This window comes from Thamnophis sirtalis, unplaced genomic scaffold (assembly GCF_051295495.1).
Source record: "Thamnophis sirtalis isolate CommonGarterSnake01/CBP01778 unplaced genomic scaffold, rThaSir2_p1.2 scaffold_13, whole genome shotgun sequence".
NCBI lineage: Eukaryota > Metazoa > Chordata > Lepidosauria > Squamata > Natricidae > Thamnophis > Thamnophis sirtalis.
Genome location: NW_028261393.1, coordinates 1,205,400 through 1,223,413, shown reverse-complemented (window position 1 = coordinate 1,223,413; position 18,014 = coordinate 1,205,400). Strand labels below are relative to the sequence as shown.

Genomic DNA, 18,014 nt, shown 5'->3' with positions numbered 1-18,014 from the left:
AGAAAGAGGAAAGAAAGACAGAAAAAGAGAGGAGAGAAAGAGAGAAAAAGAGGAGAGAAAGAGGAGAGAAAAAGAGAGATGAAAGAGGAGAGAAAGACAGAAAGAGAGGAGAGAAAAAGAAAGAAGAGAGAAAGAGAAAGGGAGAAGGAGAGAGACAGAAATAGAGGAGAGAGGAAAGAGGAGAAAGGGAGATGAGAGAAAGAGGAAAGAGAGGAGAGAAAAAGAGAAAGAGAGAAAGAGAAAGGGAGAAAGAGAGAGAAATAGAGGAAAGAGGAAAGAGAGAGGGAGATGAGAGAAAGGAGAGAAAGACAGAGAAAAAGAGGAGAGAAAAAGAGAGGAGATAAAGGAGAGAAAGACAGAGGGGAGAAAAAGAGAAAGAAGAGAGAAAGAGAAAGGGAGAGAGACAGAAATAGAGGAGAGAGGAAAGAGGAGAAAGGGAGATGAGAGAAAGAGGAAAGAGAGGAGAGAGAGGAGAGAAAAAGAGAGAAAAATAAAGAAGAGAGAGAAAGAGAAAGAAATAAAGGAGAGAGAAAAGAGGAGAAAGGAAGCCGGCCTTATGTACATTTCCTGGCAAAATACGTGGGAAAATCCCTTGGGGGAAAATTCCACTTAGGCTTCGCTCTCCATGAATCCGCAGAGCAAAACGGGTGTTGCCATTGGATTCGGAGCCCATCGGTATGGTTAGGAGGGGGGGGGGCGCCTTTTGTTAAGTGGATCCTGCGGTCCTTAAGTGAACCTCGTTTCCCCCATTGATTTTGCTTGTGAGAAACCAGCTGCGAAGGTCACAAGTGGGGACCACGTGATCCCGGGATCCTCCGATCCTTGCCAAGCATGCAAAGTTTGATCATGGGGACTGCAGCGGTCAGAAGCACGAGGACTGGTGGGTATGTGGCAACAGTCGTAAGTGTGAGGACCGGTCACAAGTCCCTTTTTTCAACTGTGAACGGCCATTAAATGAACAGTGGCAAGCCCAGAACCGCCGGTCGTGTTTTGGAAGCCGGAGACTCAGGAAAGTGGGAGGAAATTTAGAAATGCATAAAAGAAAAGAAATGTATCCAGGCTAATGAAGCATTTAATTAATCTGCATAACGGTTCAAGTCTTGCACAGAATTTTGCAGGCCTCACTTAGTGGCCATTCCCCCCCCCCTGACTTTGCTTGTCTGAAGTGGCTGGGAAAGTCACAAGTAGTGACCACATGCTCCAGGATCCTGCGACAGTCATAAGGAGGAGGACTGGCTGTTGTAACTTTCATCCGTCGCGAAACAAGTTGTTGTAAATTGTGGAATTCCTTTCATGCACTTTTTATTTCCTGGATCCATTGCAAAACATCCAGAACATCCAATCCAGACGAGATTGGACCACCATTTGTCTGAAATGGCGTGGGGTTTCCTACTTGAGCAGGGGGTTGGACTAGAAGACCTCCAGGGTCCCTTCGAGCTCTATTCTAATCTATACTTCTGCACAAGTCATCCATTCAGCACAGCTTTCCCATTATGTGAAGCAGACCCAAGCGCCTGCCCTACACGCACACACACACAAAACACGGCTAGTCCTCGACTTACGACCACGATCGAGCGCCAAATTTCCCTTTGCTAATAAGCAAGACACTTGTGAAATGGATTTTTGCAAAATTTTCTGGTCACGGTTGTTAACCAGATTGCTGCGGGGGTTAAATTGAGTCCCACGGCTGTTAAGTGAATCCCTGCAGTTGTTAAGGCAGACACACGGTCGTTAAGCGAATCTGGCTCCCTCCCCCCAATGACTTCGCTGGTGGCCAAAGAGGATAACGTGACCCCCCCAGGACACTTCAACCGTCGTAAACACGAATCAGTCACCAAGCGCCTGAGTCCGTTCAGGTGATAATGGGGATTGCTGTGAGTGGAGAAAATTTTTCTTTCAATGCCGTTGTAACTTCGAACAGACACTAAACGAATGGTCGTAAGTCGAGGATTACCATGAAGCACCTCAAATGGCTTATTTTTGGATCACAGTTCTCTTAATTTCCTAAGTCAGCAGGCCAAGCTGGAAGCGTCAGTTGTCCGAACTCGTGGGTCGCATCTCTGAAACAAGCTTTCTGTGCACACTCAGGAACCCACGAGAGATCGGATCCGATTCCTCGCCCTTCGCCATTAAAATCCTTTTTTTGGGGGGACCTCATTTCAGGATTCGGAGGCTCATCTTCCCCTCAATATTCAGCTTTTCCACCGACTGCAAAAAAAAAACCAGAGAGGGCGATTTTTTTTGATGTGTGAGTACAGGAGGTCCTCGTCTTACGACCACCACCGAGCCCAACGTCTCCACTGCTAAATGAGACGCTTGTTAAGTGAGTTTTGTTATGACCTTTCTTGCCACGGTTGTTAAGCAAATCACTACAGTTGATAAGTTAGTCACCCCGTTGTTAAGTGAATCTGGCTTGTCAGAAGGTCACAAAAGGGGAAATCACATGACCCGGGGGAGATGCAACCGTTGTAATTATGAGTCATTTGCCAAGCATCTGAATTTTGATCCGGTGATTGTGGGATGCCACAAAGGTTATAAGTGTGGAAAAGGATCCTAAATCCCTTTTTTTTCAGTGTAACGGTCACTAAGCGAACTGTTCTAAGTCAAGGACTACCTGTATCCAGCTTTAGAAGAGGGTTGTCTGGCCTTGGCCACATTTAAGACTTGTGGACTTCAACTCCCAGAATTCCCCAGTTAGCAAAACTGGGAATTGAAGTCCAGAGGTCTTAAAAGTTGGGGAATTCTGGGAGTTGAAGTCCACAAGTCTTAAATGTGGCCAAGGTTGGGACACTTTATAACAGTGTTTCTCAACCTTGGCCACTTGAAGATGTCCAGACTTCAACTCCCAGAATTCCCCAGCCAGCATTCGCTGGCTGGGGAATTCTGGGAGTTGAAGTCCGGACATCTTCAAGTGGCCAAGGTTGAGAAACACTGTCCTAACCACTGCTGGGGAATTCTGGGAGTTGAAGTCCGGACATCTTCAAGTGGCCAAGGTTGAGAAACACTGCTTTAGGATGATCTTCCCATCCTAATATTTCCAAAATAGGTACAAAATTCTCCCATCGCCATTCTGGCTGTCCAGACCTCAGCTAAAAATTAGATTTCCGGCTCTTTGCTTTCTATACTTCACTCCTTCTCAAAATTCTGCAGGAATGCCTAGATGTTCCTGATGTTGTAGTCCCAGCACATCTGGATGGCACCACCTTGCTCAAGCCAATTACAGTTAGCCTTTGACTAAAGACCCCTTACGACCAGAATGCCCATTGCCAAGCCGCACGGTTGTTAAGTGAGTTGCAACTGATCTCACCATCTGGGGTTTGTTTTTTTTGTGCCATGGTTGTTAAGTGAATCACTGCAGCCGTTAAGCGAATCCCATGATTAGGGAGGTCGGAAACGGTGACCGCGTGAGCCCGGGATGCTGCAACCTTTATGAATACCCGCTGGTTGGCAAAACATCCCAATTCTGATCATGTGATCGTGGGGATGGTCGTAAGTGCGAGGTCCCTTTCCCCCCTCCCCCAGTGGTGTTGTAAGGTCGAACGGCCCTTCAAGAAATGGTCGTACGTTGAGGACCATCTGAGGAGTGAGTGAAACAGCTGCCTCCCCCTTCCCAGCCTCTCTGCATCTGAGCCCCCTAAAACTGTCCCTTTTTTGGGGGGGGGTTTCCAACCTACCTTAGCAAACTCCTCAAAGGAGATGGCGTTGTCTCCGTCTCTGTCGGCCTCCTGGATGGTCCGGTCCGTGATGTTCTCCAGCTGGTCGTTGGTCACCTGGAGGCCCACCATCATTCTCAAGACCTGAGTGCGAAGAGAGACGGACGAAGCTGAGGGCAGCCAGAGAGAGAGGGGGTGGGTGGGTCACGGATTCCCACCTCCGAGGTCCCCTCTTGGTGAAGGAAGGGACTTTACAGGGAAGGAGCGACCCTCCATTAAGGAGAGAGTCCCTTCTGGAGTCTCCTCTTGGTGCAAATGAGCCCTTTGCTATTCTCACGGGTGGATTTGAACCCGGAGGCGGCCCAATCTGTTTTTCACTGCAAGGGGAAGATGGAGCATGGCTGGTTTTCGCCAGAGACATCTAGATTTAAAAAGAGCCGAGGTGGCGCAGTGGTTAGGGTGCAGTACTGCAGGCCACTTCAGCTGACTGCTATCTGCAGTTCGGCGGTTCAAATCTCACCGGCTCAAGGTTGACTCAGCCTTCCATCCTTCCGAGGTGGGTGAAATGAGGACCCAGACTGTGGGGGCGATATGCTGACTCTGTAAACCGCTTAGAGAGGGCTGAAAGCCCTATGAAGCGCTATATAAGTCTAACTGCTATTGCTATCTATCTATCTATCTATCATCTATCTATCTATCTATCTATCTATCTATCTATCTATCTATCTATCTATCTAATCTATCTAATCTATCTATCTATCTATCTATCTATCTATCTATCTATCTATCTATCTATCTAATGTAATCTATCTAATCTCTCTCTCTCTCTCTCTCTCTCTTTCTCATCTATCTATCTATCTATCTATCTATCTATCTATCTATCTATCTATCTATCTATCTATCTATCTATCTATCTATCTATCTATCTATCTATCTATCTATCTGGGTGAAATGAGGACCGAGACTGTGGGGGCGATATGCTGACTCTGTAAACCGCTTAGAGAGGGCTTAAAGCCCTATGAAGCGGTATATAAGTCTAACTGCTATTGCTATTTCTCAACCTTGGCAACTTGAGAACAAGTGGACTTCAACTCCCAGAATCCCTCAGCCACCTTAGCTGGGATAATAGCATTGGGAGGGGTCCTTGGAGGCCTTCTAGCCATGAGACCCTCACCCATTTCAGACAAAGGGCTGCCCCGTCTCTTCTTAGAAACCTCCAGTGATGGGGCACTTACAAGTTCTGGTGGCAAGGGGTTCCAGTGAGGTTAATTGTCCTTACTGTCAGGAAATGTCTCCTTAATTCCTTGCCTTGTTTAGTTTCCACCCATTGTTTGTTGGAGAACAGATCGCCCAGCAATTAGTTACCTGCAGCATTTCAGCCCGTGAGATCTTGCCGTCCTTATCTTGGTCGTATAACTGAAAAGCAACTTTTCCAGAATCAGAAAAAAGCAAGAATTAGAACCAAGGATGACCATCGGAAGTTTAAAGCAGTGTTTCTCAACCTTGGCCACTTGAAGATGTCCGGACTTCAACTCCCAGAATTCCCCAGCCAGCGAATGCTGGCTGGGGAATTCTGGGAGTTGAAGTCCGGACATCTTCAAGTGGCCAAGGTTGAGAAACACTGGTTTAAAGTACTGGAAATGCAATGCCAACTCTCACAAGACTGAGTGAGTTGTTCGTTCTTTCGTTCATTCATCCGTTCATCCATCCGTTCATTCATTCATCTGTTCATTCAGTCATCCCTCCGTTCATTCATTCATCCGTTCATTCATTCACCCGTTCATTCATTCATCCATCCATCCGTCCGTTTTATTCATTTGCATTCTGCCCTTATTATTTTTTACAAATAATTCCAGGCAGCGAATATATTCCATACTCACACTTCAGCTTGCTAAGGTGACTGTTGATGTCCTCGGGGTTCCCAGGGGCCTCCAGTGGCCGGAAGTGAGCGAGCACGCGAGCAAAGGAACGGAAGTCTGCTTCCTCACCCCTGGGGGAGAACAAGACCCGGCATTGTTTTTTTTGGGGGGGGGTGTCTTTCTAAGAATGTGCCTCATCTGGGGATATTACCGGCTCAGAAGAATAAGTAGAATGAGAATAGAAGGGAGTGAGGCCTGCTGTTTGCAAGCAAGGTACTTGAATTATCAACACTCCCTCCTAGCATTGATGATGTTCCCTAGTTGGGTCACGGAATGTCTGCAAGAAAATCGGAGGGCACCAAGGACCCCTCCGTCTCTCCACAAACCCCTCTCCCTTCCAGCCCTGATGTTCCCTAGTTGGCAGTGAAACAGCTGCAAGAAAAGCACCAAGGACCCCCACTTCTCCCCCAAATCTCATTCCCTCTAGCACTTGAGGATGTTCCCTAGTTGGGTCATGAAACATTTGTAGGAAAATCACCCTCCTCCTCCTCCTCCTCCCCCCTCCCAACCCCACTCCCTCCTAGCACTGAGGATATTATCTAGTTTGGTCGTAAAACATCTGGAAGAAAACTACCAAGCTCAGAGAGCACCAAGGACCCCAAAGCCTTCCTCTTCCTCCTCCTCCTCCTCCTCCTCCTCCTCCTCCTCCTCCTCCTCCCCCCAACCCCACTCCCTCCTAGCACTGAGGATATTATCTAGTTTGGTCATAAAACATCTGGAAGAAAACTACCAAGCTCAGAGAGCACCAAGGACCCCCAAATCTTCCTCCTCCTCCTCCTCTTCCTCCTCCCTGTAAACCCCACTCCCTTCTAACACTGATGATGTCACCAGTTGGGTCATGAAACGTTCTCACAGTTCAGCCCTGAGTGGCGAAGAGTCTATTCCAGTGTTTCTCAACCTTGGCCACTTGAAGATGTCCGGACTTCAACTCCCAGAATGCTGGCTGGGGAATTCTGGGAGTTGAAGTCCGGACATCTTCAAGTGGCCAAGGTTGAGAAACACTGTCCTAACCACTGCTGGGGAATTCTGGGAGTTGAAGTCCGGACATCTTCAAGTAGCCAAGGTTGAGAAACACTGTCCTAACCACTGCTGGGGAATTCTGGGAGTTGAAGTCCGGACATCTTCAAGTTGCCAAGGTTGAGAAACACTGTCCTAACCACTGCTGGGGAATTCTGGGAGTTGAAGTCCGGACATCTTCAAGTTGCCAAGGTTGAGAAACACTGGACTCTATTCTCTTCCATTGCTCCTTAGCGTCCCTGTCTCTCTGCCCTTCCTGTGTCTGCTTATAAACAAAACTCAATGCAGAGTCCGCTTCCTTTGATGAGGGCAGGACAGAAGAGTCCTCGGCCAGCCGTGCCTGGCCCCTCCTCCCTGCCTGGACTTTGGAAGTTGCCCCAGGCAGACTCACCCATCCGGGAAGAAGGCGTTGATGATACGGTCTCCAATAGGATTCACAGCCAACGTGCCGATCCCTTCCAGATCGCATCGGCTGTCGAGAGCAAAAGAGAAAAAAATAGTGACTCCACTCCGCCGCCAATTAAGACAGGGGAGAGTTCCAGCCTTGGCCACTTTAACTCCTGCAGACGTCCAACTCTCCAAATCCCCCCCAGCCAGCTTCGGGATTCTGGGTAATGAAATCCAGAAACGTTTTCAGGGCAAAGCTACCTGGAGCGCACCCAAAAACATAAAAAGATTATGTGGATATTATGAATATCTGAGTTAAAACACTTGAGTTAACGTGAGTTATGTTTGTTGACTGTGGAGGAGATGTACGAAAGTTTATTTGTGATCGACTGATACACTTTCTATAGCAGTGTTTTTCAACCTTTTCTGTGCAAAGGCACACTTTTTTCATGAAAAAAAATCACGAGGCACACCACCATTAGAAAATGTTAAAAAAATTTAACTCTGTGCCTATATTGACTATATATAAAGTAATTTTCCCACGGCACACCTTACACTATGCCACGGCACACTAGTGTGCCACGGCACAGTGGTTGAAAAACACTGTTCTATAGCAATAGCAATAGCAGTAGACTTATATACCGCTTCATAGGCCTTTCAGGCCTCTCTAAGCGGTTTACAGAGAGTCAGCATATTGCCCCCAACAATCTGGGTCCTCATTTCACCCACCTCGGAAGGATGGAAGGCTGAGTCAACCCTGAGCCGGTGAGATTTGAACCGCCGAACTGCTGATCTAGCAGTAGCCTGCAGTGCTGCATTTAACCACTGCGCCACCTTGGCTCTATAGCATGTAAAGAAGGATGTTGTACTTGTTTTAAATTAAAAATTTAAAAAAAATTAATAATAATAATAAAAAAAGATTATGTGGAATAACCAAAACAGCTCTCAACCTGTCAAATGCAGATGTCAGCCGGACACTGTGATAAAATAGAGGTGGATTAAATTTCCTGTTTCCAAAACAAAGGGGGTATTTTGAGATGCTTATCTAAAGCTTTAAACTTCCTTCTGTTATTTTCCTGCTGTGGAGGCTTTTGTCTGCAACCAGGGGGGGCCCAGAATGGTTTTTGAAGATTGCTGGGAAAAAAACAGCTTCTTTCCAGGGTCCTCAGTTTATAGAGCAAGACAAATAAGGCCGGATGGAAACGGGGGAAAATTCTCCATAAAAAAAGAGAAGTTGCAGATGGCCTTTTAACGGGACTCTTGGAAAACATTAATCTTGGGCTGCATCTAATTAAAAAAATAAAAATAGCGCCCTTTAGGTAAGAATGATTACAGGTAGTCCTCGACCAAACGGACTACAAAATTTTCTGTTGCTAAGCGAGATGGTTGTTAAGTGAGGTTTGCCCCGTTTTATGCACACCAGAGTTGTTAAGTGAATGTTGTTAAGTTATGTTCCCCTTTTTCCCCCTTGAATGGTTCGCCGCCCTGAGTCCTCCCGGAGAAGGGCGGCATACAAATAATAAAATACCAAATACCAATCACTGCAGTCATTAAGCGAATCACATGGCTGTTGAGTGAATCTGGCTTCCCCATTGACTTTCCGTGTCAGGAGGTTTCCAAAGGGGATCACGCGGGCCCCGGGGACACCGCGACCGTCGTAAATATGAGTCAGTTGCCAAGCATCCCAATTTTGACCGCGGGGGATGCTGAAACGGTCGTAAGTGTGAAAAATGGTCATAAGTCCCTTTTTTTCAGTGCTGCTGTTCAGTCCCTTGTGAGTCGAGAACAACTGTCTTTATCTTTCTCTCATTTTCTCTTGGAGCTATTTTAATGTTTTTCATTTTGATTTGAATAGATTTGCATTGTTATTTTTTCTCCCCGGAGGTTATTTTGAGGTTTTTAATTTGAATATTTCGGCTTCAAACCAGGAGAACTGATTTCGTCCTTGTGCTTTTTTTTCTTTTTTCCCTGTTGCTTTCACCAACTTTTTCACAGAGTGCAATTTGCCTTCTCCGTTTTGGAAAAGGGCTTAAAAAAACGACTCAAGAGAATTTGGTTTTTCACACCTGTGGTTTATCCTTCTGGTTTTCCTGCTTGCAGTTTTCGCAACCTCACCCTGCCACGCATCGTAACCCACGGTTGGAAGATGGCTTGTTTGAAACTAACTCTAAGTAATGGCCAGCTGCACATTTCCGGCACATGTGAACTGATACTGTGGTTAGGAAAAGGGGGAGAGGACGACTCCATGCAGCGATATAAGAAAGGCTCAAGCTTTGAAGATGTGCCTTGCGGCCCCAGAGCCCCCCCCCCAGCCCTCCCCCCCCCCGCCTCCCCTTCCCACTTACTTCAGGTAGCCCTTGTCGTCCCTGTCCAAGGCCTGGAAGCGCTGGTAAAGGCGGAGCAGGCTGGCTTCGGAAACTGGGCAAAACAAGAGAGGATTTTCACGACCAACTGCAGGAAATCCTGCCAGGTTCCCCCACTTGGGCAGATGAACCGACTTTGTGGGGGCTACAAGGGTTGATTTGGGGAGAGGGAGAACCTGGCTGGATTCAGAGGGAAGAGCATTCCCCCCCCCGCTGCATTTAGAGAGGGGGGGGGAGGGGTGTGGATTTATTGGGGAGGGGGGAGATAGAGAGGGGAGGGCCGGCTTAGGTGGGGTAGAAGCGGGCGGGAGGAGGGGAGAGGGCAATGGCTTGGATGGGGGGGGCAAGAGAGCCCCTCCAAGCGGCCAGGCAATCCCGTGGCCCCAGGTAACCTCTTGAGGGGGGGGGAGGTTGAGAGGGCTCTCGGACCAGTTGTGTCCCGGGGGAAGGAGGCAGCAAGGCTGATTCGCTCCTCGAGGTGGTGGTGGGGGGACAAAGTAGTCCGCGCGGGCTTAAAACTAGTGGGCAGGCAACGGGCCGCCCCCTCCCCGGGTCGCCCACCCAACCGACAGCCTGATTTCTTGCTCATCCCCCCTCCACTCAATATTCCTCCCGGTGCAGCCAGCAGGACCCCCGCCCCAGGCAGCCCTTCCCCGCCCGGCTGGGAAATTGGGTGGGTGGGGGTGGAGAAGAGGAACCGCGACCCCCTCCCCGGCCTGGGCGCTCTCGACCAACGGCTCTCCCGCGGATGATGGGAGTTGGAGTGCTGGGGGGGGGGAGAGACCCAGGCGGGGCCCGAGGGGCTTCCTGCCGCCGGAGGGGAGGGGGGGGTCAGCGCCTTACAGCCGGTCTCAGCCAGGATCGCCTCCTGCTCCGGCACCGGCCGCGGCTCCCTGCGAGCCCTGCGCGCCCATCGCGACCCCCAAGGCTGGGGAGGAAGAGGAGGAGGAGCGGCCGGAGGGTCAGCCGAGGCTTCGGACTGGCCCGGGAAGCGGAGGCGCCGCCGCGGGTCGGGGGCGGCTACCTAGGGGCGGCCGGACCGCCCCGTCCTGCCCCGCTTGGCTACCTGCCCTGCCCGGGCTTCCCTCCCTAGTTGGCGGCCGCCACCCGCCTGCGGGGCTCCGATCTCAGCCGCGCAGCCGGTCGGGGGAAAAAGAGGGTCGCGTCTGTGCGCTCCGCAGGGAAGGAAACGGGGGATCTGGCGAACTTGGGGTCTTCTCCCTGCAATCGGGGGCAGGGGGCTTCCTGGAGGCTTTCACTCCCGAGGGGCTGCCTGGAAAGAGAACGGCGGACGGCCCAGAAGTGGAAGAAGGGGGGGGAGAGAGAAGATAGGTGGCCGGAAGAGACCCCTAGCTGGGGGGCTTTATCTGCTTCCCAAGGGCGAGGCAAGTGGGTTCTGGGGGGGCTTCGGAGCAACTCTTCCCTGCCAGGGTGGTGACTGTGGGTGGAGTTTGGAGGAAAGTTGGAGGAGGAAGGAAGGAAAGAAGAAAGGAGGAAGGAGGAGAAGGAAGAGGAGGAGGGGGAAAAGGGGAAAGGGAAGGAGGAGGAGGAGAAGAAAAAGAAGGTGGAGGAGGAGGAAGAACAGGTGGTGGGAGGAGAAGAAGAAGGGTGCAGGGGGCCGATCTCCATACCATCTAAGCCAGTGTTTTTCAACCTTGGTGACTTTAAGTCTTGTGGACTTCAACTCCCAGAATTCCCCAGCCAGCTGTGCTGGCTGGGGGATTCTGGGAGTTGAAGTCCACAGGACTTAAAGTCGCCAAGGTTGAAAAACACTGATCTAAGCACTGATGCAATGACTATGAAACCCCCTGCATGCCAACAACCCAATTCAGGGAGCAGCCACAGAATTTGCGGACTGAGTTTCCAAACAAGCCAGAACTGGAATCAAAGCTTCTTCTGGGAATCTCAACTGGGTTTGCTTAGAGTAGTGGGGTCTCCAACCTTGGCAACGTTAAGACTTGTGGACTTCAACTCCCAGAAATCCTCAGCCAGCAACTTTAAGACTTGTGGACTTCAACTCCCAGAATTCCTCAGCCAGCAACTTTAAGACTTGTGGACTTCAACTCCCAGAATTCCTCAGCCAGCAACTTTAAGACCTGGGGACTTTAACTCCCAGAATTCCTCAGCCAGCAACTTTAAGACCTGTGGACTTTAACTCCCAGAATTCCTCAGCCAGCAACTTTAAGACTTGGGGACTTCAACTCCCAGAATTCCTCAGCCAGCAACTTTAAGACCTGGGGACTTCAACTCCCAGAATTCCTCAGCCAGCAACTTTAAGACCTGTGAACTTCAACTCCCAGAGTTCCTCAGCCAGCAACTTTAAGACCTGTGGACTTCAACTCCCAGAATTCCTCAGCCAGCAACTTTAAGACTTGTAGACTTCAACTCCCAGAGTTCCTCAGCCAGCAACTTTAAGACCTGTGGACTTTAACTCCCAGAGTTCCTCAGCCAGCAACTTTAAGACCTGTGGACTTCAACTCCCAGAGTTCCTCAGCCAGCAACTTTAAGACCTGGGGACTTCAACTCCCAGAATTCCTCAGCCAGCTTTGCTGGCTGAGGAACTCTGGGAGTTGAAGTCCCCAGGTCTTAAAGTTGCCAAGGTTGGAGACCCCTGGCTTTGAGGAGACGGTTGAAGTCCCACTTTTGCTCACTCCATAAGCAAAGCAGGAACTCCAGAGGTTTGCTTGGCTAAGTCATTTCCCAGCAATGGAAGACGGAAACGGCCTGAACGAGGAGGGAGCTTTGCCCACCCATCAGAACAGAAAATAATATCAGACGGATTACATCTTGCGCAAAATAGATATTTTATATAACTTTCTTTTGCGGAAAAAAAACAACAACACACCTTACATTAAAAAAAACAAAAACACCACACAAAATAGTTACAGAAGCTGGGAAAAGATACACCGACGAGACACATAAATATACACAATGCACAACATAAATATGAATATAATTATCTCCAGCAGGATTTTTTCTCATTCATTGCATACTGTACAATAACATTTCTTGTTTGTTTTTAAATTAAAAGAAGAAATATAAGGGAGGGGGGAGATAACTTAAAAGAATAGCGGCTGCTCTCCTTGGGAGTTTTAAAATTCCTGATTTTTGCCATCCGAAGCGACACATTTAAATATTTTCAAATAAACCAGGAAGGCAGCGACCACCGAGATTCGGATTAAATTAAGAGTTGCTACATGAGTGATGCTTTTAAAAGTATGCATTTCTACCTCTTCATACTTCGGTTTTCGTTCCCCCAAAATACCCTTTTTGAAAAAACAAATATCTCAACTTTTCTATAACTGGCGGACAGAAAAAGGAAAGGTTTCTTCTAAAAAAAACCCCCAAAATTAGAACAAGGGGGAAGCAACTTGCAAAGTGCACCTGATTTTTTTAAAATGTAAACCTCCAGAGATTCTATTGGTTGTGGTTGGGTGAAATTTTATAAAAAAGCACTTAAGGCAAAGGTAAAACTGAAGGAGCCCTTGGTACGAATTCTGCAGAGTCCATTTGGGGTTCAAATTCCCGTCCTCCACACCCAGGAAACTCTTTTAAGGCGGCGGTGGGGAGGTTCCAGACGGGCAGAACCTGAGTGGTTTTTCTTCGTTTCCACAATTCAGTTTTGGATTCGGACCCAGAGATCACGCAACTCAAAACGCCAGCAAACTAGCATGCTAGCTAGGAAAGAATGAAGGGCCAGGGTGCCTCTGAGCATATCCAGAGTTCAGGGACTTTTGACTAGGGCCAGAACCAATCACAAGCTCTTCCTGAAATATGTTTACCCGTTGCTATTGCAACAAGGGGGGGGGGGAGGAAATACACACACGTCCCCCCCTCCCTTGCAAATTGTCTATCGCTATTCCAGTTTGGCTCCCTGTCTTCTCTTGAAAACATTATAATCCCCTTTTTTTGTTTGTTTTAAATGGATGAGAGAAACCTTCCCAAGCCAGGTGGCAGGAGATAACATTTGGCTGAGCTGAAATCTTCTGCAGGTCTTCCTGGGGAACCCAGAGGTCATCCAACAGGGCAAGAAATGATGGTTGGGTCTCTCTAGGGCGGTGGTCTCCAACCTTGGCAACTTTAAGACCTGTGGACTTCTGCAGGTCTTCCTGGGGAACCCAGAGGTCATCCAGCAGGGCAAGAAATGATGGTTGGGTCTCTTTAGGGCACTTTAAGACCTGTGGACTTCAACTCCTAGAGTTCCTCTGGCTGAGGAACTCTGGGAGTTGAAGTCCACAGGTCTTAAAGTTGACAAGGTTGGAGACCACTGCCCTAGGGGAGCGATAAAACCGGTGCTGCCCTCCTGTGGCAAAGAGTGGCATAACCAGGGAAAAGCCATTTCCAGAAGGCCCCCGTGCGCTGCCCATCAGGAAGAATATTTATTTACTTAATTTATTTATTAGACTTTTTATGCCACCCTCTTGCCTGGTGAGTACCAGCAGTCCTCGGCTCACGACCAAAATTGAGCCCAACAACATTTCTGCCGCCAAGTGAGAGATTTTGTGACATGAATTTTTTTGCCTCCTTTCGCAACCTCTTCTCGCCAGTTGCTAAGTGAATCCCTGCAGTTGTTAAGTTAAGTCACACGGTTGTTAAGTGAGTCCGGCATCCCCGCTGACTTTGCAAGACGTTGGAAAGTCACAAAAGGAAGATCACGTGACCCCGGGGACACTGCGACCGTCGTGAGTCAGTTGCCAAGCATCTGTGGCTTCGATCCGACGACCACGGGGGCTGCTGAAGTGGTTGCAAATGTGGGAAATGGTAACGTCATACACAGATGGTTGTAAGTTGATTGTAGATGGCCTTCGTTCCTGATAACCGTGTATTCCTGAGCTGGCGCTGCAAAGTTCTTGGCTACCAAACCAAACTTTTCTGCTTAATTTTCTGCTTAAAACCTGGCTATGTTAAGGTCCAGCCCCGATTAGAACGTCTCTGTGTTGTGAATTTTAAACTATTTCTTTACTTATTTTGCTTTTCTTTTTTTCCTTCTTTCATTATAAGCCACCTGGAGACCTCCGGGATTGGGTGGCCTATAAAATTTAATAAGTGAAATGAAATGAAATTGGATGATTTGGATGAAAAGCAGAGCGGGAATCTGATGCCAACACCTACAGCTTCCTATCCTGGCTAACAGCTTTTTTTTTTTCCAGGAAAAATCCCACCAAACTGACCCCCGAGGGGGTGGGGGTGGGGCAAAAAAGGAACTTTCACCCAAAAAAAATGACATCAGTTCCAGCACTTTATATAGGGAAAGGACCTGCCTTGTATTCCCGTTAAGATAATCCGAGTGCAGTTTTCTTTCTCTCCCATCTTCCTTCCTTTCCCAAATCAGCTTCTCTTCTTTTGCCCCCCACACCCCCCCAAAAAAGACAAATTTCTTTGAAACCCGGCTTTCCGTTTGCATTTTTTTTTTCCAATCTCTTGGTCATTTCCGTTCTGGTCAGATCCAACACTTCTGTCTCTTGTTCTCCATGCCAATAATAATAATAATAATAATAATATTAACAATAACGATAAAAATAGCAGCAAGAATAAATATTAAATATCTTCCTTTAAAAAAGGAGTCTTTCTTATAATACTATAGGGATTTCAAAAATAATCATTAGCGCGGCGGCCACAGGGGTCTTCGCAGTGTGCGCAATCTGTAAACATTCCTTCAGCTGAAAAAATATGAAAATAAAATAGGGGACGGAGGTTCTGAGGCTTGGCGTGTAGCTCATCTTTAGACCTAGAAAAGAGAAGGAGAGAAATAAGAACATCAGACCCTGGCAAAACATAGAACGTAGAACTTTTGGCTAAGATGCTCCTGGATGAGAAGCAGAATAGAGCTGGAAAGGGGCCTTGGAGGCCATCTAGTCCAACCTCCCGCTCAAGCAGGACACCCTAGCCTAGATCATTTCAGACAAATGCCTGTCATTTCCAGTGAAGGAGCACCCACAAGTTCTGGAGACAACTTCTCTTCTCCTGGTTAACTGTTTTCACTGGCAATGGGGATAACAGAGTTGGAAGGGACCTCGGAGGTCTTCTAGTCCAACCCCCTGCTCAAGCGGGAGAGATTGTACCATTCTGAACAAATGACTGCCCAGTCTCTCCTTCTTCTTCTCTAAAACAACCTCTATTTCTTTTTATAAAGAGTTTTATTATTTTCCAATTACAAAAATAAACATTCCATCTTTCCGTATGCCAGCGTGTGTCATCTGGGTACAAACACCTCTGTGCAACATGGTTCCTCGTTTGCCACATCTCATATTAACATTATTTCCCCAAGTTTAGTATTATAATATATCGAGCATTCAAGCATTATGGAACTCTTCCTTTTTCTTCTTAATATCTTCTAGTAATAGCATATTAACATTTAACATCATAATTCTCATCATACACATACTAACACTTTCCCTCTTATTTATATCTCTAAGTGTATTGTCTTCTTATTTTTTAGCTTTCTTTATTTCCAAACTCCTTTTTTTTCTCTCTCCAACCACTGGTGAAATACTTCTCAAATCCTGTAAAATTCAGTTGGCTCTTTCTCCTTAATTGCTAATGTTAATCTGTTCTTTTCTGCACATCCTAATATTTTCCTGATCACCTCCTCATCAATAGGAATCTCTACACTTTTCCAATGTTGTGCAAATACAATTCTAGCTGCGGTTAATACATGAATTATATATATATATATAATTTTCCCTGGCTCAGCGGATAAAGGAGGAGAACCTTGTGACTTAGTGGTTAACACATCTGCGTAATATGTAATACAGCTCAGGTTCGAATCCCAGTAAGGGTATGGCTAGCTGATGAGAGCTAAATAGCTTGAAATAGATCTATACTAGTCTCCCTTTATTTATTTATCAGCACAAATACAACACAAATGTAACAAAGGCAACAGTAAAAATATTGGGTTTCTGTCTGGATGGTCTCTTGTGACGAGCCGATAGACAGAGAAAGGAAGCAGTGGGCTTCCTCCCATATTTTGGCATACCAGGGGTTGTGACACTAAATACATACCTATTTCCCTGGCTCAGCTGATAAAGGAGGAAAACCTTGTGGCTTAGTGATTAACACATCTGCCTAATATGTAATACAGCCCAGGTTCGAATCCCAGCAAGGGTATGGCTAGCTGATGAGAGCTAAATAGCTTGAAATAGATCTATACTAGTCTCCCTTTATTTATTTATCAGCACAAATACAACATATATACATATATATACATATATATACATATATATACATATATATACATATATATACACATATATACACATACACATACACATACACATACACATACACATACACATACACATACACATACACATACACATACACATACACATACATATACACACACACATATATATATATATATATATATATATATATATATATATATATATATATATATATATATATATATATATATATATATATAAAAACTCTCTTGAGTCTCTGCATGGCCTGTTTCTTTCTAGCTTCCTTTGAAAGGCTGAGATTAGCCCCCACAGACCCCCCCTTGAGTCCCAGGGGAGCATCGGTGCCTTACCTCCGTGGCGTAAACGCAGGGCTCCACCTGGCCGGGGATGATGTAGATCGGGTGATAAGCACCGTCCTTCGGACACTCCGCCACAACAGGCCAGCTGAGCTCCGATGGTTTACTACAGGGGAGAAAACAAGGAGGCGGTGGAGTGAGGACACGGTGCTCTTAACCGCCACAATTCGGGGTCACAAAGGCAAAATCTGGAGGGGGGGGGTCTCCGCAGGGACGCCAGGAAGGAAGCCGTGGGATGGAAACACCGCTCCGTTTTATGTGCAGTTTCTCTGCACGATGATAAAGACGACAAGCTTTGCTTGAGTCAACAAATTAGGAAACATCCTTCTTGTGAATAAGACCTGATCAAGGATGGGGGTTTTTCCCCCAAGCTTTGAACCCAGAGCCCCCCCACCAAAGTCAAACTCTTGCTGGTGCCCAGCCAGGTGGTTGGGTAGCCTTTCCTTGAGATGCCCCGTAAAGCAGAGGTCTCCAAACTTGGCCACTTTAGGCCTGGAGGACTACAACTCCCAGCTTTGCTGGCTGGGGAATTCTGGGAGTTGAAGTCCTCCGGGCTTAAAGTGGCCAAAGTTGGAGACCCCTGCCGTAAAGGAGATATCCTGTCGTCTGTTTCGCCACCACCTGCCTGCAAAAGAGGATGCCTCCTTCTCAAATATTATCACCAGCCACCAAAGATCAGGTCTCCACTTGGAGATCCAGTAAAACTGAGGCCCTGCGAAAGAGTTCATGGGCAGGAATCTGCCCGACGAGTGGTTCCGCGCCTGATTGGTTAGATCAGGGTGAATGGCAATCGAGGGAGGTTGGACTTAGTTCGCTTGTGGCTACGGAGGGATGCTAGGCTGCAGCCTCTCTTGACTCCACCTCCAGATTCTGCCATTCCAGGAGGTTAAGATTCTGAAGTGCAGGGAGGAGGAGGAGGAGGAGGAGGAGGAGGAGGAGGAGGAGGAGGAGGAGGAGGAGGAGGAGGAGGAGGAGGAGGAGGAGGAGGAGGAGGAGGAAGAGTAGTTTACCCAATTTACCAGCGAGCATTATGCTGGGAAGAGGAACCAGTAGATCTGGAGGGCACCATCTTGGAGAAGGCCCTGGAAATACCTGCAATATCTTGGCAGGCAACTCACCACATCCCTGAATG

The 18,014-nt window shown here is 47.5% G+C and overlaps 2 protein-coding genes across 2 annotated transcripts in view; both read right to left on the bottom strand.

Moving 5' to 3' along the window:
* Positions 1–1,285: 1,285 nt before the first annotated feature.
* On the bottom strand, positions 1,286–10,268 carry LOC106554719 (calcineurin B homologous protein 2-like). The gene is given in 8 exon segments (XM_087727376.1): positions 1,286–2,208; positions 3,675–3,797; positions 5,019–5,080; positions 5,534–5,643; positions 6,981–7,061; positions 9,322–9,394; positions 10,183–10,231; positions 10,233–10,268. Coding segments are annotated over 8 exon segments (573 nt in total). The 5' UTR covers positions 10,254–10,268; the 3' UTR covers positions 1,286–2,154.
* A 4,262-nt stretch (positions 10,269–14,530) lies between these two features.
* DLL3 (delta like canonical Notch ligand 3) overlaps positions 14,531–18,014 on the bottom strand; it is a 28,941-nt gene continuing 25,457 nt past the window's right edge. Inside the window, exons 8-9 of the mRNA XM_087727934.1 lie at positions 16,877–16,988; positions 14,531–15,067 (exon numbers count right to left, since the gene is read on the bottom strand). Of these exons, the coding sequence (XP_087584060.1) occupies positions 15,062–15,067; positions 16,877–16,988 (118 nt within the window). The 3' untranslated portion in view covers positions 14,531–15,061. The remainder of the gene's footprint in view (positions 15,068–16,876; positions 16,989–18,014) is intronic.